Here is a 25,886-nt window from a genome sequence, read left to right on the forward strand (position 1 = left end):
ACCTAATACTTTTACAGAGAAGTATTTCATAAGACCCCAGCTCTATAGAGTCAAGGCCCAAATCTCGACGGGAAAACCAGTCTGAGTACCGGTAATGCTGCGAATCAGTCATGTCTCCCTCGATGAACATGGATCTAAGAAAATGAATAAATTTTAAACCTTAAAAATAGCCCTTCCAAGTCCTTCATAGATCTGCGTCATTTTTAGAGCTTCGAATTTGAATCAAGGGCAGCGGTTGATTTGTAGGCCTCTCTTTTTTTTTATTTGGCTGAACATTAGATGGATTTGTAGGCCATCACGCTATACTCAGGCACCATGTGTGAGTTCTCCAGCGAGGTTTTGAGTTGCAGTTATGCTAGGGCCTTATCGAAACCTCACCCTACTTGTTAACCTGATATACCATACATGCAAAGCAACCGATCCTTAACTTCTCTCATGTAATGAGCCACACATCATATGTACCCACTTCAGTCAATTGGTTTTGTTTGAATCATAAGTCGAAAAAATAATGAAAATACAGGTCCAAACAAGCAAAATACAACATATATAACAGGAAAAGTATAGATACATGCACTGGCGCATAAACAAGGTGACATCTTTCTGCCTTCTTGCATCAAACTCACCAGATCTGAAAAAATGCAAGGCGAACTTTAGTAGGAAAACCTCTCATGTAAAATGAAATGAAAACCACAAATTTCTAGCAGCTATGATCTCATGCAAATTAATGAATTATTATTCAAAGTTATTTCTAAGCTTCTCAATCTTTTTGCTACAATTATTCCATACACAAAAGAGTAGAAAATGGAGTCATTTATTTTGTAGTTATTTCCATTTGGATCGCTCACCATAATCATTATCATAACATTTTTTTAATTATTTAGGGTTAGCTACACGAATCTTAATCTGTCATTCTGCTCTATTTGGATTGATGTGTACAAGTTTTAAGCAAGAATATGAGATGGACTAAATGAGATTTGCACAAGAATTAGTACTAAAAAAGCTTTATATCAGGTTGCTTACATTACAAATTATTTTTTCTAGCACCTGAAATCAGTGAGATCTCACATCGCACAATCTAAATAAAATTTGAGGATTATTTAAAGTCATTGCATTGTTATGCCTCACAATTTTATAAGTACATTTATTTCCCGGCCTCATGGAATGCAAATTAGAGTTATACATGCTTATTATTGCAATTCATGCTATTTATAAGCATTAAACTAATAGTGATAGGAGGTTAAGGATTGTATGCTATAAAATCATTAACTTTTGGTACAAAGAGGTCGGACACACTCATAGGCATTACATGTAAAGTCCAATAGATTGAAGTATGTCGCTATATTCAAAATATATTAAATTTTATGTCGAGTTACTCACATATCCCAAACTACCCGATTTTACATCAAAATGATCTATGACCTCCTTATTCAACAAGCAAATGATCTTTATGTATTTCCATAAATTTGTTACATGGGAAGGAATCGGATACTATTACCCAATATCTATTGTCAACAGTTTCATGGGTATTGGAGTTGAGTAACTATTTCTCTAAAAAAAATCTAGACCCCTGTGAAATAGCGGGCAATAGCTTGTGACCCACCATCTTTAGAAAAACACAGACAGCAGCAATTGCATTTCAAACATTATGCTAGCAGCATTCATGAGTGTCCAACTTAGTAGCAAAAATGAGGAAAATTCGAAGATCTATAGAAAAGTATATATGGAGACCATTTACTTTTAATGCAAAGAGATCAAAGTCATTCTTGTCCGATACATTTCAAATCTGGTCGTCGTTATGAATGTGTTATTGACTAGGCTCGAATTCCAAAATTAAAATAAAAAAATCTCTAACTTTGTAACGCGTCCTGAGCCATCCAATTTGGTATCTAATAGTCTATACCAGTGTTTTAAAAATCGGCGAGTCGAACCGGACGAGTCGAACCGGACTCGTCCGGTTCGACTCGGGAATCGGCACAGCCCGTGTCGGTTCCGATACAAAATCAGGAACCGCCCGGTTCTAGAGGAGAATCGCCTGTTCCAATCCGGTTCTGTCTGGTTCCCTCCCTGCACGCGTGCGACAAGTGTGAGGTTACCCTAATATTTCTACACAAACATTTTAATTTATATTACATAGGTATTTATATACCAAAGTGGAATACCATCTTTCGAAGTGGGATAATTCCCAAACATCATTAAATGAAAAGGGAATTTAAATATATTCTATTAATCATCAAGTTATAACCACATATGGTAAGGTGGTGTGGTGGTTAAGACCTTTGCTTCTCCATGTGACCTCTCAAGGTCGAGTCTCCCCGTGAGCGTTACTTTTTTGTGTTGTACAGTTTTTATTGTATATATTGTATAAATATTTTTGTAAATAATATAAAAAACATAAAAAAATAAAAAATAAAAAATTTAATTTATTCTATTACAGTTAATTTTTGTTGTATATAGTGGTATAATTATTTTTTTAAATAATATGAAAGGCATAAAAAAATAAAACATAAAAAGTTTATTCTATTTGAAATCTCCATCTTTCTACTAACAATATCTTTCACAAAATTTATTATAGAAACCTAAAAAAATAAATTTTTGAAAAATTGAAGTGTTATTTCCAAAATTTGTACGCATTTTATTAATTTTTACATTGATAACCAAATCTTTTATTTTATTTATTAATTTTTACATTATAGATCATGTAATGTACTATTTTTCTTACAGTTGTCAATAACACATTTTAAATTAGATAATATAATAAAATATTTTTAATTTGTTATTATTTGTCTAATAAAATAATTATAAAATGTAAACTAATAATTATAATTTCAGTATATAATATTATAATTAGTTAGGTTTTAATAATTTTGGATTATAGTTAGTTAGGTTGTAATAATTTGGATTTTTTTAGCGGATTAGGGTTTTTCGTCGAAACGAGATTTTAATGGCCATTCTTTCATTGATGAGTCTACTCTTTATAATAGTCCATGTATAATTATATATTTTATCTATGATTCTTTTTTTATGTGATACAAATTTAATGGTTAACATAAGTTTATACAGAGAAAGGGCATCTCAATATTCACAAATTGATGAAAAAAATGAAAGTTAATAATGTAGCACCTTCATTTCTTATTGGATTCTTAAAAAAAAATATTTCTAATGAATTTTAACAATTTTTTCGGATTTTTTTTAAGCTTTAATCCAACCGATTCAATAGATTCTCTATCCGGATCGTCGATTCGCCGATCCGGATCGGTTTTTGAGATACCCGATCCGGATCACCGATCGGCTTTTTAAACCATTGGTCTATACAATTATCAATTATAACATACGAGCAACAAATAAAAAATTGTTTCTATGGGGGCAGGACTGTATTTCTACATATGCTATCCAAAAAGGGTAAAGAATCTATCTTAAAGATGGATACAAGTAGGTGTTCCATCTAAATACAATAGAAACTAAGGGTTCAAATGTTTTCTTATTCAAATTATTACTTTTAATTTTAAAAATTTATCTATTTTTTCATATTTCCGGATTAGAGATTTCTATGTTCTTAAAAATTAAGTCCAAAAATCCATCTCAAAAATATAGATTTATTAATAGGCCCGTATTCTACAAATGCGGGGCATAGAAAACACAGAGACATACCTGACCCATGAGCCCAAATCCGCAGAACCCATCTGTTTGTCTCTCTAAAGAACAGTAACATCAGCATCATCCACCACCAAATCCCCATTCACATACTCCCTAAGGGCAGCAACAGGCCAGATGAACCCCCTCCACAAAAGCCCACTGGCCAAAGGCACATCAATTATAATCTCCTTTTGCGTAGGCTTCTTATCATCTCTAATGGCGATCAAATAGCTCCTTCCAACCCACCCAATCCACCCTGCAATGTACAGGAACAGGATCCCAGGGGTTATAAACTCCCCCCAATGTCTCTGGTCTCCACTAACGATCAGATGCGGTAACCCTTCAGCTCCGCAGAGGAGCCCCTGCTTCCCATAGTTCGCGAACCTCCGCTTCGTTTTCTCTATCGTCGCCTTAATGGCCAGAGCTGGAGCTGAGTCGGGCGCATAAAGCTTCAGACTGCTCTCAAGCTTCTTCACTGCTTGTTTCTCTCTCTTTGCGAAAGCTTTGGATTCTTTGCATGGGGTGAGGCCGGCGATGTCGGCCATGGCCGGCTCGGGGGCAGCCATGGGAGAGGCGGCGAGCACTGCAGCGAGCGCAAGCCCGGCCGCGAACGTGGGTGAAGTCGAGGACGAGCACCGGGCTCTGTACCTGGTGGCGTTGGGGGGGAGAGAGAAAGTGGGATTGGGTCTAGAGAGAGAGTGGGTGAGGCCCCGGGGCACCATGGTAGAGGTGAGAGACATGGTTTTGGTTGTTGGGTTAGTTTCTCTCTCTGTGTTCTATGCTTTCTCTCTCTTGAGAGCTCCTATTTCTGGTTTAATGGCTCTCTCTCTCTCTACTGTGTGTGTAAGGCACACGCTCTCTCTCTCTCTCTCTCTTGAGTGAGATGGGGTGAGGATAAGGGGGAGGGCCAACGAGTGATTCTCATTGGTGGAATATGTTGGTTTTCGTTTGGGCCATATCCAATGAGAGATTGGATAATTCAGTAGCCTAATGATTATGTGCTCCCGCGGGAGCAAACTATAAATTCTCTTCCTCAATCTTTGTACAAGTATTTTTAGCCTTTGGGATAAAACATCCTGAGGACCAAATTCAGAAAGCAGAAATTTTCATAAGCCCTTGTATATCTAATTTTTAGATGATCAGATCTAAGCATTTAGAATTAAAATGTCCAAAATTAAGGGTGTGGTTTATATAAGGCTGAGGCCCTAAACAATCAAAGTAATATGCACCTTGTCGAAAGATGTTTCAATAATGGAAATCTTTGTGATGGCCAGAAGATTTATTTTCATCTCTAATTATAAAGGTTAACTCTTCATAAGTCTAACAAATCTACGAACACTTGGGAAATTTTAAAAATTGATTGTCCAAAAACACCTTGCAAGATGCACTATTTCTTAGACTTAAGATTCAATTTTTCTCATGTCCATTTATCTTGATTTGAGATAATCAATTAGAGGATTTTTTAGCATCAAGACCAATCTCTCCTACTGAAAATTTTTGAAGCGCGCTTTAAGTTGATTGATCAGGGCCTCACCCTTATATAAACTTTCTCCTAAAACGTAACAGTCCATAATTTATTTTGGATAATATCCTTCCAAATAGGCCTCTTGGATGAGAGAGTATACGTACATTGTGCTCCAGCAGGAACACACGATATGCCGTCTTTATCGATTTGGCGGGATATATTTTTCTTGTCAGTAAATGATTACTCTAAACGAACGTAGTGTGTGGTGCTTCTGCCATCCACATGCCATGACCCCACGTCTCTCTCTCTCAATGACACAAAGGAGGTTCGCAAACTTAATTAGGTATTACAAGGTGGTCACAATCGGAAATTTTTTTTTTTTTATTTTTCTTTAAAAAAAAAATTTCACGAAATTTTATTGCACGTAAAGAAATTGCAATAAACTCAAAAAGGATTGGAATAAGTTGGATGTGGAATTGGTGGCTCGGGGATGCCCTATTGACTACACTCAAAGTTCTAAAAAAAATATTTTTGAAATTTTTGATCCCAAATTTCACATCTAATAGCTAAGTAATATGACCTGCCTATACCAAAAAAAAAATAATCTTATAGTATACACTCTCTGGCCACTTTATATAAAAAATAAATAGTTTTATTATATATATTTTTAATTAAAAATAACAATCTAGATCGACCTAAAAGAATACTCTAAAAATGTACAAAGACAGTTTAAATTAGAAAAATTTACATGTTTAGGAATTCAAAATCATTGGAAGTGCTAATCTTGTAATTCTAAAGTAGACTGTAACTCAAAATTAGACCGCAACTTCAAATTAAGAAAATCCTCCCAAGTAGATCTTTTGTCGACCGGAGCAACTACAAAGTGTGCATTAACACGCGTATGATTTACATGGGTTACTAGTACTAATGCGCCAGATCGTATCGGAACAAGAGTATGTTTTACATGCTTATTTATTTTTCTAAAATCCACTATCTTTCTTTTTTCGACAAAGTCGAATGGAACTTGCAACGTCGTGCTATGAAAACCCAGCTTCTACAGTCTTGACCCGAGGTCAATTCTTTCTACGATCCACTATCAAGGAGGTCCAGGATTCTGATTTGCAGTTTCAGGTCCTACCAATTTCTGAAGATGAGATTTGAAATGTCACTGCATGCAAGCTCGGCCATGGCGACCCTTGCCCCTCATATCATCATTCAAAAATCTACAGTGAAAATCCTCATCCAATTAATTCATAGTTGATGGCAAGAAAGGGAACCACCATACCATTCCCTAATGCAAGTGATACGACTCGAATTTCATTCACAAGTCCAATGAGTGGAGGGCGTTCATGACAGATGGAGCATGCGTATTTTGTGGTCATATGGATCATAATATACTTCGCATTTAAGGCACGCCCAATAGATACCTGATTACAGGGGCCCTCGTCAGAAATCCAGTGTTTTAGAACCTAACAATTTCTGGTCCGGATCACTGATCTAATTGGATATAGGTTAGGACCGAATCGATTATAGGATGGTATAGGTATCGAACCTATTCCACCCTCAAACCCCATTACATATTTTTATTTCCAATTTTTTTTTTTTTTGAACTTGTCTAATGTTTTTTTTTCTTGGTTCATTCTAATCCCTATCGAATAAACTCTGATTTTAATTTTAACATTCTTTCATGTACTTTTTAAATAGTTTTAGAACATTGATTCTGATCTGATCTGGATCGCCAATCAAACAATCCGACATAGATATGTGAGTAAATGATCCGCTCCACCGATCCGAGTTTTGAAACGCTAGAAATAATATAAAAAGGATACATCATCCATTTCTCACTAGTCTTTTCTACCTAGATGGGTTGTTGATATTCATTTTCGAAAAAATGTGTACACAACCTTCCTCTCTCTCTCTCTCTCTCTCTCTACTGTCTTCCCTCTCTATAGATTTTACACTCTCTCTCGTCTGTTCGCTCTTTCTCTCTCAACTGGTTTTCTTTCTCTCTCTCCACTGGTTTCCCTATGCACTGTCCTCTCTACTATTCTCTCTCCTTTTAGTGCTCTCTTTCTCCATTGCCCTCGCTCTCTCTACTGTTCTTTGTTGTCTATTGTGTTCTCACTCTACCCATGATTTTCTCTCTACCCATTGTTTCCTCACAAATATGTTTTCTTTCTCTACCTGTTATTTTAGTATTTTCTCTCTCTAACTGCCATTTTTTCCTCACTCATGTTTTCTTTCTCTACCTGTTATTTTAGTATTTCCTCTCTCTAAAGGCCATTTTATCATTAGAGATAAAAATAAATTTTCACACCATCCTAAAAATTTTGTACCAAAATTGCATCTCAACAAAGTTTGGAGGTACACCTTAAACTCATAGATTAAAGTTGCAACCTCATGCAAACCACAACCATACTTAAAAGGACATTACTAGGATAAAATTGGTTAGGTCACTGTTTAAGTATTAGGTCTGAAACTCCCTTTCTTGGAGCTTATTGTGGAACTAATTTTGGTTGAACCCGTTTTGGATGAACCCATTATTTCACTCTCTTCATTTTCATTTTATTTAAGTTTGGATTACTCCCTAGGCTTAAATAAAATAAACTATATTTTGTCCCGCAAATATAATCATGTCTGGTTCTAACTATACAAACTTGATAGAGAACCATTGAGACTAATAAAAATTATGAAAAATGGGCCTTTCATTTACAACACCTTCTCTGCCCCAAATAAAAAAAGTATTATCCTTGAAAAAGGCAAACATTATCATGCCTTTCCATTCTATAAAAACAAACTTAGATCACATTCAACTTAGCAATTGCACTCAAAATCAGCATCAAACATTTCCTCCTTTCAAAACTGAAATCCAAAGCCAATCAACCGATGGATTGCATACATTGTCTTGCATCCCAATCATTGACTGATGTACCAAAGCAGCAACGCCATAACATGGTCAGTACTTATACTAAGGAAATTTCAGCCAAATTTAGAATCAATTTCAATATTTCAATAAATGAGAGAGATTTGATGTTGGACATAATGGCTTTGCTGAAATAGTTTCGACACTAGCGGCGGGAATGGGTCGGGTAGGATCCAGGTCGACCCCTACCTAATGGATTATACATACAAAAAAATAAAAAATTACTTAAAATTAAAAAACTAACTAAAGATATGTACCCAAAAATTACTAAAAATTACCAAAAATATGTAAGTAACTAATAAGAAGATTTGGGCAATAATTTATCAATTTTCTCATTTTAAGACTTAATAGGAAGATTCCAAAGAAAAAATGATAAATGTTTACAAACCTATATATATATATATATATATATATATATATATATATATATATATATATATATATATATATATATATATATATATATATAGGGGAAAAGATCATGTCAGCCCATGTGGGCTGACAGCTACAGTATCAACCAATGGCTCAAATTGAATAAAGACCCAATCCAATGGTCACGACCTCATTTTGTATTTAAATTTTTATTTTTTTTTATACAAATCCAAATATTGAAATTTTGAACATCTATTCTTAAAAAATATTAGAATCTAATAAAAATATAAAAAAAATAATTCGTAAAAAGAAAAATGAAAGTTGAATAGAATGTACGTCTAAATTTTCAAGTGATTAAGATTTGTAAAAAGAAAAATGAAAGTTGATATACGAAATAACGTCGTGACCGTCAGATCGATCCAGATTCAATCTGAACCATTGGCTAATACTGTAGCAATCAGCCCATGGGCTGACAGCATCTATTCTATATATATATATATATATATGGAAAAAAATAAGATGCACAGGCTCGTGTATTTAAGTTATGTACACCAACAGTGATGAGGCACAGGTCATAAAATCAACGGTGAATCTCCTCATGTTTAATGGGACATGTTGTATACGAGACACATTCTCACTCTTTGCCCAAGGTTTCTCTCTCTCCTCATGAGTAAAACCTCTTTTGCTAAGCCCTGCCGGTCCGCTTTCTCTCCTCCCCCTCCCCCAACACGAGCATCTTCCTCCCCATCTGTGTATCACCTCATATCATCATTCAAAAATCTACAGTGAAAATTCTCATCCAATTAATTCATAGTTGATGGCAAGAAAGGGAACCACCATACCATTCCCTAATCCAAGTGATACGACTCGAATTTCATTCACAAGTCCAATGAGTGGAGGGTGATCATGACAGATGGAGCATGGGTATTTTGTGGTCATATGGATCCATAATATACTTTGCATTTAAGGCATGCCCAGTAGATACCTGATCACAGGCGCCCTCGTAAAAAATCCAGTGTTTTAAAACCTAACAATTTCTGTTCCAGATCGCCGATTTCATTGGATATGGATTAGGATCGAACCAATTCTAGAATGATATAGGTCTCGGACCTATTCCACCCTAAAACCCCCGTTACATATTTTTATTTCCATTTTTTTTTTTTTGAACTTGTCGAATGTTTTTTTGGTTCATTCTTAATCCCCATCGCATAAACTCTTATTTTAATTTTAACATTTTTTCACGTACTTTTTAAATAGTTTTAGATCACTGATTCTGATCTGATTTGGATCACAATCAAACAATCCAACAATCCGACACAGATATGAGTAAATGATCTGCTCCACCGATCCAAGTTTTGAAACACTAGAAATAATATAAAAAGGATACATCATCCCTTTCTCACTTTCTATACGACAAGTTTAGTCTTGTCTACCTAGATGGGTTGTTGATGTCATTTTCTAAATAATTTTAGTCTTTGAAGGCAATACAGAGATGGAGAGTAAGATGCTCGTGTTGGGGGAGGGGGCGAGAAAGAGGAGGAGCGGCAGGGCATAGAAAAAGACGTTTTACTCTGGTTGATGGGGAGAGAGAAAGAGGAAACTTGGGCAAAGAGAAACAATGTGCCTTGTATACAACGTGCGCCACTAAACATGAGGAGACAGAGAGTCGGGTGTCAGAGAGAGAATACGAGTATTTAATGGGCGCGTTTGAATTTTAAGCTTTATCATTCAACGTCGATTTTATGACCCGTGCCTCATCACCGTTGGTGTACATAGCTTAAATACATGAGCCTGCACATCCTATCTTTTTCCATATATATATATATATATATATATATATATATATATATATATATATATATATATAACCTTAAAAGGGTTGAGGCTATAAAAAGAAGAGTGTCGAAAGAAGAAGATAAAACAGTATGTATATATTACTATATTAGCCTTTATAAATTTATATAGAAAAAATATTATATAATATTTTAAGACAACCAATCCCAACTAACCAGGTCCAAATCTTGGACCCATGCCCAAACTGGGACCGGGTTGGGTCCGAATAAATTCCCACCCCAATCGACACTACTACATGAGAAAAAGGTAGAAATACAGGGTAGGTGCCTTACCTAATATGATGAATTTGTTTCACATGTATGAAGATAAAACCTATGATGCGCTTCGATTGAGGAGCCCTTGGAAGGACAAGTAAAGATCTTTGTTATCTTGGCCGAATATTTCTTCCGCTTTCTTCAGAGTTTCCTGCATCGAGTATAAAGCATTCAACCCAGATATATTCAGTATGCCAGTATTGGGTAGTCAAATGGAGTTCTTGATCTAGACTTTATGGTTTCAGGCTCAAACCCCAATTTCCATTAATACTCAATCGTACCAATAGTACAAACAATAATAATAATAATAATAATAATAACAATAATAATAATAATAAGGGTTATTCATCAAAATGCACCTAACCACTCAAGAATTTAATAATTTGCCCCTTTCCAACAATTCCAACTCATGGCCATTTGTATTTTGATGGTTACTTCGAAATTAAATCAAGATATGGGTAAAATGTTAAACCATTGATCTTTCGTGTGCATATTGATAAATTTTCATAATAACAATAATAATCTATGTAACATGGACATTTGTGCAGTTGGGTTATCACTGTCCAATTAAATAGATGCCAGACTGTAAAACCCATCGAAAGAAGACATGATCCCTACGGTGAATCCCACTATATCTCCACCATCCGGCACTTCATGGGACATTGATGGGCCTACTGGGGTACACTTTCCATATGCCATTGGATTATAATTATGCACCTGAATGATGATGACAAAATCTCTGGTGGCAAGGGTGCTATTACCTCTCGGCCTTGCCTATGGGCATTGAGCTCCTTGATGTTGGCCAAAAATGCACTGAACTGTTCATAAGATAGACGACTCCTGAATAACGGAAAAAAAATCAGCTACTGAACAATTTTAGAAGGCTTGCTAGATGTCATTGCCATGATGGAGAGAGAGTTTAAAAAATAGTTTAAGAAACGAACCTGGCTTGACGAAAGAACTCCTTCCCATCAATGCGAGGAGTGCGGGCTACAAAGGATTCATTAGATTAAAAAGAAAAGTAAACAAATTCTATTCAAATGGAAGGGACCTACAAGCTTAACACGAGAAAGGAAATTAGGATGACACCAGCACGCAAAGATGTCATTAGTTGCACAATCAAAACTCAGTATATGGAAACTACAAAGAAATGGCTAACAAAAAGCCAAAAGATGAATGAAAGAAAAGAAAATGTCAAATTTTATAATTCTATAGAATCCGTGCTCAATATGTTGTTATTGTCAGGACTCTTTTAATCAATCAATATATAATTGGCAAGAAAACTTAAGGTTTCTTCCGTTATTTTTTTTTTTTGGGGGAAGTTACAAAAGAACTAAAGCTTAGAACAAATACATTGAAGAAATTCATAGTTACATAAATACGAGCATCTAAGTTAATTAATCATAGGAGACATAATTTAGAAGCACTACTAGATTACCCTTAAATGGGGGTAAAATACCATCATAATAACAAATGAAAGTAGCCAAAAGTATACAAACACAGGCAGCCATCAACTGACCATCCCCAACAACAGAACGAAGATAAATCAAGCATCCCATGAATGTCCGCCATTTGCCCATATCCCATTGTCAAAACAGTGATTCATCTCCATCGTTAGTAGTCAATGTCAGATGATGGTACACCCATTTGTGTGGTATACTATACACAGTATGTGTATAGTATACCTTCCATGTAGTGCGGGGGGGAGGGAGGGGTTTTCATAATATGCATTAAATACCTGGAATAGCACGTCCAGAAGGGGGAGAGCTCGGGGCAGAGGATTGCTGACTTGGTGGGTACCAAGATGAGAAGTTTGACCTCCCTTCATAGTGGGATTTTGTTGGTGAAGTTGAGCCAGATGCTACTTTTGGAGAGCCAGCACCTGATAAAGCTCGGGGGGAAGCTCCTGTCGATACCACTTTAGGGGTTCCAGTTGGAGTAAGCCGTGGTGTTATGTATGGTGTTATAGAAAACCTTTGCCCCAATTGCCGTGATGCTGCGACACAAACCCACAAAACAAGCACAGAATATTAAAGTTAGAACCCATATCAAAATCGAAGACTACAAAAAGCAAAGAATGGATGCTACTTATATGGATAAAGCATGATGTGATCTAATGGACTATGGAAACCATTTGTCTATTGGAGTCAAGTCTGACTGAAATGATGGAAAGTGATAGAAAGTGCATGTGGGAAGCACCAGAAAAGGACACAACCCCAATGGCAGGTCGCACACTGTCCACTGTTCATCATAGCATCAAATACTCATCAATCCAACGGAATTTTGTTTCCCGATTCTAACAGACATAATACGGAGTCTACTACTCATGAGGCTTGAAAAAAAAAAATGACAATAACATTTTTTTTATCATACCATCTTGAACGGAATTGCCCATATCTGTTGAAGGAACCCTCTGGAGTTGCATTGTCGAACTGTAACTGTCCGACTCCTCATCTATTGTGTCAAAGATAGGCGTGAAATACAAAACATTACATTGAAATAAAGTTCACAGGATACACACAAAATAAAGAAACCATGCATTAGTCCTCACTATTATAGTAACAAGAAAAGGTTGGAGGTATACAACCAGGATGACATACCCTTTACAGAAGTGGCAACAGATGATTTGGCAACTGACTGATCACACGTCCCAATATCAACAGTTTCTGCTTGCTAAAGAAACACATAAAAAAGGCACCAACTAAGAGCTATTGGAAGTACATTACTTCAGCGCAACGAGGTTCTACATACACATAATCCCATAAATGTTAAATGTGCAGTACAGCCCCTGCATTTTTCTTTTTCTTCTAAAATACCATTCTATTTTTCCCCTTCTTGGAGGTTCTTATTGGTCTTTATTGAGTACTAAAAATCTGGGGAGTGCTGCGCAGGTGAGAGAGAAAGAGAGAATCCAAAGGACATTCTAATAGCAAGCAATATATGAAATTCGAATTCTAGATTAACGATCTTACTGATGTACTATCATCACTCAGAGACTGCATAAGCTGCCGTTTGAAGGTCTCCAACTGTAGAGATAACAAGTTTGTCAATCCATGTGTAGCATATAAAGTTAAGCATAAAAGTAATGCAATAACAGCCATGGACAACCAAGAATTGTTAGAACATTAGCCATGTTTTGTTAGGCGACGAGGAAAAATACCACAACCCACAATTTCTTAAACTGGAGACCTGAGCTCTGAAGTCTGAATATCCTACTTCAATAGGACAGTAAATAATGAAACTCCTAGATTGATGGTAGGTAACTAAGAGGTTTTCTCGAATGGGAGAGTGAGGAAGATGTTAGAGAGCAGATTTGCTTCCTAATGAAAAGCAAGGCAGATGCGGGAGCTCCCCTCCACAGTGACATCTTTCTAAATCAAATATTCATATTAAATAAATGGAGTTTTGAATGATTTGATAAGATAAATATGAGAATTCTTTTGGAGGGCAAACTAGTAGTGAGAAAATTTAAAATAATTCTCAAATTAAGTGAGTGCATTACATGGGCTTCCTACTAGTGGGTGTTGTGCATGCATGCTTTAGTGCATACATGCACATGCGCACGCGCACACAAATGCATCAAATAACAAACTTACAACGAATGTTACCAATATGTGCCCCATTCCTTAATTCATGAGACCAAGTTACAGGAGGGAGATGAAACTAGAGCAGAGAGATTCCATCTAAGCTAATGTATCCATGAATCAACTGAACTTCACCGCACCGTGAGCCAGATTTTGATTTTTGGATAATTCATTGACCCAAAACTAGTACAAAATTTGATCTTGTAAGGTATGGCAAAAGAGATACATGATCGCCAAACTAATATGTATGGTCAAAGTTCAATAAATCACAATACTATCAGTTGACATAAGCTGGCATCTATGATATAAAGGGAGTTTAGTTTACAAGGATATCAAGTATTCCTATACCATGCCAGGAGCAAGATGTAATGGACTACAGGGTACTACCGCCTTGCTCACATTATTATCGAGCACATTAAAAGCTCCTATATAACACAGATGATCATTAAAGTCATTATCCAGATGACAAAAGTGACTTGTCAAACATGATGCCTATCACCCCAATCCCATCAGACATAGATCTTGCACAAAGTTTCCTAGCAGCAATCACCAGCAGGATATACAACAAACTAAAAACACATATAACATTCATGTCACCAAAGGCTGTGAGAAACCAAAAAGAATATTGCAAGTGCCACTGTAGCATTGAGATCTTCATGCACAAAATCATCACGCCTCCATATCCATTTAGATGACAAAAACTTAAATATCTCCAACGAACAACTTTTATGTAAACAAGGTTGTGTGACTGTGATATCATAAAACAATTTAACAATAGCCACTTCACCAGTAAATCTTCATGCACAAATCAGCACATTTCTTCATGTCCCTTTAGATTATAAAAAATGAAATATCTATGCATTTTACTTACCAAATTACCAAATGAAGGTCACTTTCGTGCTCCTGACGGAAAGGATTTACGTGCATTCTTAAATACCTATATAAATTTGCCACACACACACGTGCCCTCTTATTTATGCTGTACAATATCTGGTTAAGCCTTCAACGAAAAACCCTCCAAATTAGATCAGTAAATTGTTGTACGTAGGAGCTCAAAGCCAATTTGCATGACACTGTTAGTTTTATGTATACCTTAAGTGTCCCACTCAGTTGTATCACTATATCCATCAACTCATCACTGGATGTTTTTTACAGGTTCTTCAATTCTTCATTAACCCTCATCATCCATTGATATTTTCAGCTTAATCCCAAAAGGGAACTGTAATTTGTAAGATTCTCATCACTCAGATCAAAGAAAGTTCGTCATCAACAAGCTTTTATAACTCTTATAACAGATCTTCCTCATTCTCATTAATGAGGTTCATGACTTTCAATCCATAAAAACAGTTCAGAACTAAATATTCCAAACATTTGGGAAAATGACATAGTTCACAAAAAAAATGCATTCCTTACAAAGAAGTGTTAATTGTCACTTCAACCAATTCGATATACCGTTTCCTTTTCTCGACTCTACGAATGACTGGATTGGAAGAACAGACGAAGATGAACGTCAAAATTCGGTCCTCGCCCAATCTGAACATTAAATCATTTACCTCATCCTTCAAGAGAAGTTTCAATATCCACATTGCACTCCTTCTTGGCATTACCTGATTTAAGTATAGTATTATCCAGTGGCAGCCACCGCCAGAGTCTCGAGATAGTACAACTTTTTAGGTTTCTATTCACCCTAATAACCGAATGTACACCTACGAGTGCAATCATTATTTGAAAGAAGCATTTGCTTCAATGAATGCTTGAAAACCTGCCAGACTGACTTAGGGTTTGGCACCCAGGAGAGTCCCGAGGTAGCTCGGGACTCCCAACCCTCACCTTTTCTGGCCCTTTTTTTTGTTATTTTTTGAAGTCTTCAACAAAGTCTTGGTATAATTCGGCCATGTCAAACCAGCAGACTCAGGCTAGAGCCTCACCAGGATCCAAGGCCTGTTCCACATTTTTAAACATTAGCGTCCATCTCCTTCACACCCCACTCTGCTCAACATTTATGTTCCCACTTGGTACTACGTACCTTAAGAGATCCAAAATCACACCTGAAAATTTTGGTGCATTTCATAAAGTATGTCGGCCAGCTTTTGGAAAACATAAGCATTAGAACGCCTGATAAACAAAAGCATAAAAACTCAACCAATAAACTCATGACAAAGACAAACATTGAACTCGAAAAAATTTCTTCCAAAATATCTACAGAACAAAGGATTGTTACAGAGTTCAAAGAAAGAAAAAAAAAATCACATCTAGAAGCTATATAATGGAAATAATCAGATAAATTTATTGGAAACAAGATATAACCTATCTCTACTTGATCAAAAACCCCACATAAAAGTAAATGCTAGAATAACATGTTGGAAACAACAATGATAAGTAATTTAGGCTTGAACACCCAAGACCATGTGAACCACAAAAGGACAATAACTTCAAAAAAATAGGAGAAGAACAAACACGGAGAACACAAAGATCACCTGTGACCCGAAACAAGCCCATCTAAGCATAAAAAGCATCTAAGAAGTGTTATAATAAAGAAGAGCTGGTCCATTTACTTTCAAGAAGATGCTCACCTTTGCCAGATCCCTATTCAATTTTTTCGTGGTCAAGGTGAGAGTGTCCCTCTCGTTGGAAAGTTTGATCTGCAAGAATTAGGAATACAGTTGTATAAACCAGTTCAGTTTCTAATTTCAAAAGTATAACTCCCACATGAAAATCAAACAACAAAATAAAATTAAAACTTAAGGAATTAACTATAAACATTTATTTAGCACAAATTGCCATGCCAGTGAACAACAAATCAATGGTTAAACAAAGAGATTCAGATAACATCCTACACATTGGACAGACCCCAATGTTAATATTACTCAGAACATCTTCAATGAACATCATCAATCGAGTAATATGCAAAGACAGAGTCCAACGATGTTTTTAGAAGACTACTGAAACCCACAAGTATTAAGGCATATTAGTAAGAATATAGTGTACCATAAGAGGCTATACATACGCCATTTACACTTCAGACCCCATAACCCTTACTCCACCCACCATAAGAAAATGAGAAGAGAAAGAGGGAGAGTTAAGCTATATCAGATCAACAACTTTTCCATGAAACCCTATATCACGTGCAGCCCAAAATGATTGGGGTGGGAAATATGAACTCGAAATGTAATAAAATGAGTAAAGATCACAGTGTCAAATTTGTAATCATCAGAAAAAGAGAAGTTCAGCACAGGCCCTTGGGCATTTTAAATTTTCCTTGCAAAACACAGTTTAATTAGTAATTGTGCATGTATTACCATACAGAGAAAAGAGGGAAAAAAATGAATATATGAAATGAATTTCATGTGCGTACATGATAAGTGAATACATATGTATTATATAACCAGTAAAAAAAGGGCTAGGTAGCTTGTTTGAGCGTTTCGGGACAAACATCAAGGGTTCCAGGCATTGAACTCCCTCACCAAAACCAATATGTCTACCACTAAGCTGAAGCTCAAGGGATAGTGCACATAAGACAAGTAGTTTATATGAATTCTGAACTCCCTCACCAAAACCAATATGTCTACCGCTAAGCTGAAGCTCAAGGGACAGTGCACATAAGACAAGTAGTTTATATGAATTCAACAATATCACTACTACTAGTGGACTCAAATCTCCACTTGAAAAAATCACAAAAAACTATTACAATTGCTGCAAAATTACGTATTCAAAACAGAAACAAGAGAATAAATAAATAAAACACAAAGATAGTAACAATGGAATTCCTTGAAGGCTATTAATGGTACAGGACCTTTACATATTCTTATTCCATGGCGATGGAAAATAATAGTTCACCAATTTAGGCATAACTATTAATTTTTGCTGTTTTTTGGGTGAACAATAGCTATAAATGGTTTCCTCTCACTATATTATCATACTGACAACCTTGTGTGTGAGCAATTGTTCCTAACGGGCGGGCCAGAAGTTAGAACAAGCAACTAAGAACCATGAATTCACACGAGCTTTCAGTTTAAAAGAAAAAAAAAATGCATACATACATTTTCGTCAAGGGCAGTCCGCAAGCGTGTATTACTCTCCTGCAGAATCTGGTCCATTTGTGCAAGCTTCTCCTGAAGTTCGAAAACCATCCGATCTTTTTCAGCAAGCTTTTGCTTCAGCCTCCCTGCCTCTGATTCAAGCTTTGAGACGCGCGAGGCAATGGCCATTGATGTGATCTTCCTAGCCAAATCGAGCTGATCATATGGGTCAGTTGGAATGACCGAAAGAATCTCATCGGGCAGATGAAAATCAGCACCATTCAAGCTACTGTAGATACTGTTGTGGGTCATTATTCCCCCTAACGTCACCCCAATTTTCAGCAAGTGAAATTTACGTTGTTAAGAAAATTTATCACTCTGATTCAGAAAGAAGATTACCAATTAATAAATAAAATAATCAGGTAGAGAAAGAGAGAGGGAAACAAAAATGATAAACTCAAAAATCTAGAGATCATCATAGAACAAATAAAATGAAAAAGAGCTTCAAATGGAAAGCAAAAAAACCCATGAAACAGAGAGAGATCAAAACCCCAAGAAAATACACCCCAAAAACAGAGGGGAAGAGAGAGGATAGCGATTAACCACACAGAGACTTCACTTTCTTACCAATAAATAAATAAAATCAAACCCATATCAATTATTGAGAACAAATACAAGGGAATTGAACCACTAATAAAACCCAACAAAATACCCAAACCAGAAGCCCATCAAAGCAACTATGTGCCCTAACAAACAAAATCCAACCCAAACCATTATTCAGGAACAAAAATCGCAAAGAGTTAAATTCAAGCCCACAGCAGAATCAACACAAAACTGCAAAATACCTAAATCTCCACGGAAACACAAGTTGAAAAACCAGACACCCATCAACATTCAAACTCTAAATTTGTCCAACAAGCCAGAATCTAAGCCAATAAGGTTCCAACCTGAATTTTGATGAAAAGTCAATACAAAACCAGAAACCCAATTCATGAATGAAACTTAAAATGAAATGACCAGAGACCAAATCAAGGACAGTTGGCATCACAGCAATGGCGTGACCTGAAAACTCAAATCATAGGGAATACGCAGAACAACTTAAATCATAAAGAAATGGGTTTGAAAATAGGACCACACAGAGAGAAGTACTGAGAGAGAGTCAAAGACAGAGAGAAAGAGAGAGAATTTACCCCCAAAAAACAGACAGAGAACAGGAGAGAGAGAGAGAGAGAGAGAGAGAGAGAGAGATACCTGGAATTTGGCAGTGGAATAAATTTGGGAAGGTAGCAAGATTTAGGAGAAATAATTAGGAATATATATATATGTCATAAAGAAAAGGGGAAGTTGTTTTTGGTTTGAAAAGCTGGGCCCCTTTTTATTTGCCATCATTATAAATTGTGGTGCTCGTTTGAATGTAAAATAGTTTCCCTCCAAAATGTTGAAAACTTAGGGGCAAAAATAAGTGGGGGAAAAAATAAACCCACTAAAAATATAAGTCTATTGCTCTCCATTTCAATCCAATAAACAAAGTATGAGTGAGAGAAAAATAGTATTTAGTGAATTTTAAGCTAATATTTTTCAATTTGCAGTATTAAAAATAGGTAAATTATGATAATATCCTTATGTTTTTAAGAGAAAAAAATTTATATAAGGTTTGAACTTTAAAATGTAGAAGTAAGGTGTACTTCAAAAACCATAAGAAAAAAGTTGTTTTGTTATTATAAAGCTTCTAATTGATCATCTTGACATCGAGATGTATGAATATTTGAAAAAATAAATATTTTAAGTCTCACAAATAGTGCATCTTGCAATGCATTATCTGCCTCATACATTTTCAAGATTTTCACGTGTTTATAAATTTACTTGATTTGAACTATTTTTTAAGTTAAAAAATTCATAATTAGATATGTAAATGGATTATATAGCCATCCTAACAAAATTTGACTCCATAATCATATCTTATGATAAATTTTGCATGTGTACCTTACTTGGATTGTTTACTATTGCAACATTATACATACCAATAATTGAAAATCTGTCATCATATCTTCTAATTTACAGGCATGTCCCTTTTTTTTATTTTTCAATTTTCTCAAAAAAAAACCAGGGGTTCGAACTCACAATATGCTAATCAAAACAATTGAATAATATAAATCCAAAATTCAGATCTTCAAAAGTTGTACCCCTTTATGAAAACATGGTGGTTCGGATTTTCAAAATCTAAACTACCTTAGCTTTATTTCGGAGATTGAAAGTTGGAAGCAATCGTATTATGGAGAAAAAAAGTCCAAAAATAGAGACAGGAGCATAAATTACAATACATTGGAGTAGATTTTTAATGACAGAAAATTTGGGGGATATTAGTTTAAAATTCCCCAAAAATACCTCTCATTTACATATATTATGCTCATCTCATTTTTTTTTATTTCTTTTTTTCAAAATACACTCGACTTTGAACTTGAAGTTCCGAACTGGTTTTAACATTAATCGTTAACTAGTTCAAAACTTCAAGTTTCGAACCCGCCAAGTTAAAAAAAGTTGAAAAAAGGATTGTAATCCGTTTTCTTTGGTTCAACCACCAATGGCAAGATAAGCCTTGTTGTATGGAGGAGCTAAGGTTTTCAAAGTCAAGCCAAACTACCCAAAAGGAAGAAAAAATAGATAGAAAAATTTATTAAAATACTTATTAGAGAGATGAACTATTTAATAATTTAATCATGCAGTTTAATTTGGTTTCAAAAAACACATGATCGTAAGTTAGAATAGTGGCAATTGTATAAAATGTTAAACAGCGCATCTCTCTAAAGTTGAGGCTTCAGACGACTTCGGATTTTCAAGATATAAAGTTGTTTGGAACCTTAACTTGAAGTTGTCCCAAAAATGGTAATTTGGGAAAAACAAAAATAGAAAAATGTGGGTATGAACATGATAATAAATTTTTCAGGCAAACTTAAAATGGCAAATATTTTGGGGGATATCTAAATAAATTTCCCTAATCCTTAATCACCGTGAGAACTGCAAATCTCTTTACCTTAGTTAGAATGGTAACCCCTAAGTACTTGCAAAGCATGGAAAGGAAACAATGGTCTAACTTGAGCATAGAGCTCTCAATTCATTCTAAAACTGAACATACAATTTAGTATGAGTTTAGATATTGAACTTTAGAAATATGACCACAAGGTTTTGAAAAAAGACTTACACTCCAAGTCCTCCACAATATGGCAAAATATAAAATATGACCATTTATCTATGATATAGGGAGGTCATAATTACTTGCAACCATTCGATGTCTTAGGTGTATCACAAAATTCAATAATTGTTTTTTCGAAGTTTGAGTTTGGTCAATGGAATAAATTCAGCCAATCAATTTCACATCCAATGTTTAAGATTAATTGTAACCACTTTGTACTAAAAGTAAATTGTCACATTATATACTTTTCTCCAAAATATTAGACTTTACCATTACGCGGAGGGATTAGATGTTAATATGCATCCAAATCTTCCAATAACATTATGACTTAAAAGTTCTACCAAAATAAACCTTCTGTCACGTAAGGTTTTGGAGAAAGCAACACTGATTTTGGAATCAAGTTTATTGACAAAGTATACTTTTAGGATATATATGTGTCATTTGCAAGCTCAAAAAAGCTTATGGAGAACGCAACACTAATCTTAGGATTGAGTTTTTTGATGATCTGGATGAGTTTTTGACAAATATATTTCCAAGATACAACTAAACAATGCAAATTACTTTATTTTTTTTCGCACTCAAGAAAACAAGACACCCTGATTTGCCTTTTATCTAGGGTTTATTAGTAGACTCAATTTTGAAAAAAAGCACCAAAGAGCCAGAGATCCTCATGCCTCTGTCTCCAGGCATCAAAGGATTAAGAAACAACCTAACTTAATAGGGAAGTATATATCTTCTATGAAGTAAGAGATATTCACAAAACCTTTTCCACTTATATAACCATAAAAACTCTCATCTCCAATGATTATATGTTTAACACTTAACCTTTGGCCTTTGCTTTGACTTAGTAAAATACCCAACACAAACCCAAAAATAACCAAAGTTGTTATCAAACACCCATCAAAACTTTTAACACACTGGTAGGTGTTGACTTCCCAGGGTTAGTTAAACCTAAATCGAGCCCCTTGCGAGATGAAGTTTGTTACGAAATCATTAAAGATGTCAAATGGTTCTAACTAATATTTGATGAGGTTTTTTTTTTTTTTTTTTTCTCATATAGGTAGGTGTCTTTTTCAAAAAAATTAAAAAAAAATTGATAAATTACCCTTTTTTAAGATTGGGAATGATGAACCATCTAGGGCAGTTTTATAAGTTAATCCTTATGGGGCTCCAACCGGATAATGAAACTACCATTGCTTATTTATGGTTACAAATAAGGAACACACTATTCATTATCAGTAAAAAAGAATAACTAGGGGTACTTTTATCATTTAATACATACAGGACATTTGGGTGCCAAATGACAAAAATTATCATACTTTTCCCTCATTACTAAACCTCTCATTATCAGTAAAAAAGAATAACTAGGGGTACTTTTATCATTTAATACATACAGGACATTTGGGTGCCAAATGACAAAAATTATCATACTTTTCCCTCATTACTAAACCTCACCAACAGTGTGTTCTTTATTTATAATTCTAAACAAATAGGGATGTTCTCATCATTTGGAATGAGCCGTATGGAGGCCAATTGCTAAAATACCACTAATTGTTCTTCCGTCCCAACCCTAAACAAGAGCAACTCGAGAACTTTTTAATTATTATATTTTGTTTTTGAGAAGGTACCGAAGCGAAATGATAAAGGAAATAAGTTACTTCATAGTATGAGATTATTTGAGCCCTTTGAATTTTTTATAAAGGCTTTCAACCCCTTAAATAATATTTTCCCCTTTTTGTTTTATTGATCTCCATAGCGACCACATGCTCTCCCACTTCCTAATATCTATGGCTTTCATGTCATGGCCATTTTGCTCTTGGCAATCCAGTCCAAAAATGTAGGTCACTCCATCACTCTATAATTGTTTCAAGCATCACATGTCAATCCATCTTGTCGGACCAACACGATTTGACACCTTCACACATGATCTAACGCTTTCATAGCAAGTATCACACGTGCCTGTCATTATAGAAAGGGTGCGGTTTGTATGGAGCCAAGGCTCTAAACAATCAAAGTAAAGCGTACCTTGATATAGTGGCGAGATATGTGGCTTCAATAGTGGAAATCTTTATGATAGCCTTAAAATATTTTTCATCTTAATTATATAATTTAAAGCTTAAAAAATAGTGTAGATCAAACAAATCTACGAAACTAATCTATGAAAACTAATATATGAAACTAGTCTAGATCAAACTAATCTATGAAACTAGTCTAGATCAAACTAATCAAAATAGTGTAGATCAAATTAATCTATGAAAATCTTGAAAATTGACGGTCCAAAAATGCATTACAAGATGCACTATTTCCAAAACTTGAAATCTATTTTTTTCTCATGTCCATATATCTTAATCTCCAGAGGACCAATTTTAGGATATTTGGGCATCAAAGTAACTTCTTATTGTGAAATTTTGGAGGTGGCCTCTAATTTGATTGTTTAGAGCCTCGACTTTATATAAATTTTTTCTTTATAAAAAAGTTAAGACACTAAATAAATGAGCTTCTAAATTTAAGTAAATAAATTTGTTTCATTAGAGCTAGACCGCATTTCTACATATGCATAAAGTGTAAAGCATTCATCTTGTAGATGGTTGAAGTAGGTGTTCCAAATGTTTGTTTACTATAATTATTATTTATAGTTTTTAAAATTTATTTATTTATTCATATTCATGATCTCAAGGTTAGAGATTACATGTCTTTAAAAATTAAATGTTAAAATCCATCTAAAAAATAGATTTATTTAAAAGCTCATATTTCTACATATGGAGGCTTGGCACTGGGTCCCAAATTTAAAGAGGCAATAAATGTATCAACAAATAGGAGGCTTGGCACTGGGTCCCAAATTTAAAGAGGCAATAAATGTATCAACAAATAGTTGAATTCATAACCCTTTGCTATAAAGCTATAAGCTTTGCTGCCAAAGGTCATAAATCTATGAACTTTCCAGCAATTTAATAGTTTACCCATTTTTAACGATTTCAACTATGGTCCTATATATTTTAAAAGATATTTTGAATTTTGAAGGATACTTTGAAATCGTCACAAGATATATTAATAGGTGAGCTTATATGTGTATTTTGGCTAATTTTCTTATTATTTAATAGAAATATAAAGGGTTTGTCTACAAAAAGACTATTTATCTTTTATACAATAATCACTCTTTGTCTATTAAATTTTTTAAAAAATAAAATCTCGGACTTCATGACTCACTCCGAACCATCCAATTTAAATCTAATGAGAGAGAATGGTTGTGACCTCCTGGTATAAAAGATAAATGGTCTTTTTGTAGACAATCCCAAATATAAATGCATTAATTCCCACAATTATAATTAAATATAAGAACATTAAAAAATAACTTATTGTACATTATGTGAAAAACATTAATTATTTTCTTTACAGATATGTATCTAAGTGTCTCAGTAGAAGGATTGAAAAAGGCAAAAAGCAGGTCCAAAAAGACGTGGTTGGAAGTAGTTAGAAAACATATAAAAACTTATGACCTTACTAAGGATACAACCTTTTAATAGAATAGAATAACAGACTAAGCTAACGTTAATTAATTAATAAAAAGGTATGATGATGATTATGGGAGTCTCTAATTTAGCTCCCTTTGTGGATTTGAGTGAGTCATCTCGATTTGCAAAAGCTATTAAAATCAAGCATCTCTTTCTACCGACATATTGCAAGGCAAACGATTTACATCTTACCCTCTATAGAAGTCAACGGTAAGCAAATTAACAATCTCCATCTAAATTTTCACAAATTTTGGGTAGAAAGGTCAGCTCCATAGGGTGGCAAGGAGCCGGGTCGGCTGGACCTGGACCCAAAAACAATATAGGACCCAAACCCGAATTTGGAACCGAATTCATTGGATCCAGACGCGGACCTGAACCCGGACCCTAAAATATAGTGTGGTACTAGGACCTGGACCCGAAAATATAGTGCGGGACTCGTATCCAACCCAAAAATTAAAGGGTGTGGCATTTACAAGGTTGCAACTTTAAACGATCCAATTAAGGCGCATCACCAAATTTTACCATAATATGTAATTTTAGTGTAAATTTTTTTTCAGGATTATCTAAAAATCTATTTTCATATAAAATTATAAAATTTTAAACTCCAAAAATGGTTAAAATCAACTGGATCTATAAACATATGAAAATCTTTAAAATGGACAGTCTAGATAATGTGTTGCAAGATATACTATTTTTGGGACTCAAAATCTTTTTTTTTTTTTTCATATTCATACATTTTGATGTCGAGATGATCAATTAGAGGGTTTTTCAACATTAAAATAAACCTTTTCTACATTTTAAAGTTGCAACCTTACAGAGACTTTTTCCAAATTTAAAATATTTATGTATTTAATTATATTTCATGTATTGGGACTTGAAAAATATTACCGGATCCAACTGGGACTTGAATATTGTTCGGGTTGCAGATTTGGACCCAAACCCAACCTGTCTAGTCCAATCTTTGGACCCATATGCTGACCCGGATTGGGTCTAGTCCTCAGGTCCCTGGTCGGGCCGGGTCCATTGCCCGCCTCCCCCGTCACACTCTCTACCAACAGAATGCAAGGCAAATGAGTTATA

At 34.9% G+C, this 25,886-nt stretch overlaps 2 protein-coding genes across 13 annotated transcripts; both read right to left on the reverse strand.

The window, feature by feature from the left end:
• Positions 1 to 466: 466 nt before the first annotated feature.
• PSAF (photosystem I subunit F) lies at positions 467 to 4,478 on the reverse strand. The gene is made up of 2 exons (XM_006853330.4): positions 3,649 to 4,478; positions 467 to 628 (listed from the first exon to the last, which is right to left on the reverse strand). Exon 1 carries the CDS (start codon positions 4,371 to 4,373, stop codon positions 3,693 to 3,695), a length of 681 nt encoding a protein of 226 aa, XP_006853392.1. The 5' UTR covers positions 4,374 to 4,478; the 3' UTR covers positions 467 to 628; positions 3,649 to 3,692.
• A 3,307-nt stretch (positions 4,479 to 7,785) lies between these two features.
• Positions 7,786 to 19,496, reverse strand: LOC18443133 (uncharacterized protein At4g15545). Of its 12 annotated transcripts, none has more exons than XM_020672878.2 (11): positions 19,356 to 19,496; positions 18,126 to 18,482; positions 16,659 to 16,727; positions 13,474 to 13,527; positions 13,102 to 13,174; positions 12,875 to 12,955; positions 12,240 to 12,497; positions 11,446 to 11,491; positions 11,263 to 11,341; positions 10,520 to 10,652; positions 7,786 to 8,021 (listed from the first exon to the last, which is right to left on the reverse strand). In XM_020672878.2, exons 2-10 carry the CDS (start codon positions 18,414 to 18,416, stop codon positions 10,560 to 10,562), a joined length of 1,044 nt encoding a protein of 347 aa, XP_020528537.1. In that variant the 5' UTR covers positions 18,417 to 18,482; positions 19,356 to 19,496; the 3' UTR covers positions 7,786 to 8,021; positions 10,520 to 10,559. The 12 variants fall into 12 exon arrangements, with proteins under 12 accessions (XP_020528537.1, XP_088713734.1, XP_006853393.1 ...); XM_088857608.1 differs by having other exon boundaries at positions 7,786 to 8,210; XM_006853331.4 differs by having other exon boundaries at positions 18,126 to 18,424; positions 19,356 to 19,495.
• Between the last annotated feature and the right edge of the window lie 6,390 nt (positions 19,497 to 25,886).

Source organism: Amborella trichopoda, chromosome 2 (genome assembly GCF_054954075.1).
Source record: "Amborella trichopoda isolate Santa Cruz 75 chromosome 2, AtrichopodaSantaCruz75HAP2 v2.0, whole genome shotgun sequence".
NCBI classification, from domain to species: domain Eukaryota; kingdom Viridiplantae; phylum Streptophyta; class Magnoliopsida; order Amborellales; family Amborellaceae; genus Amborella; species Amborella trichopoda.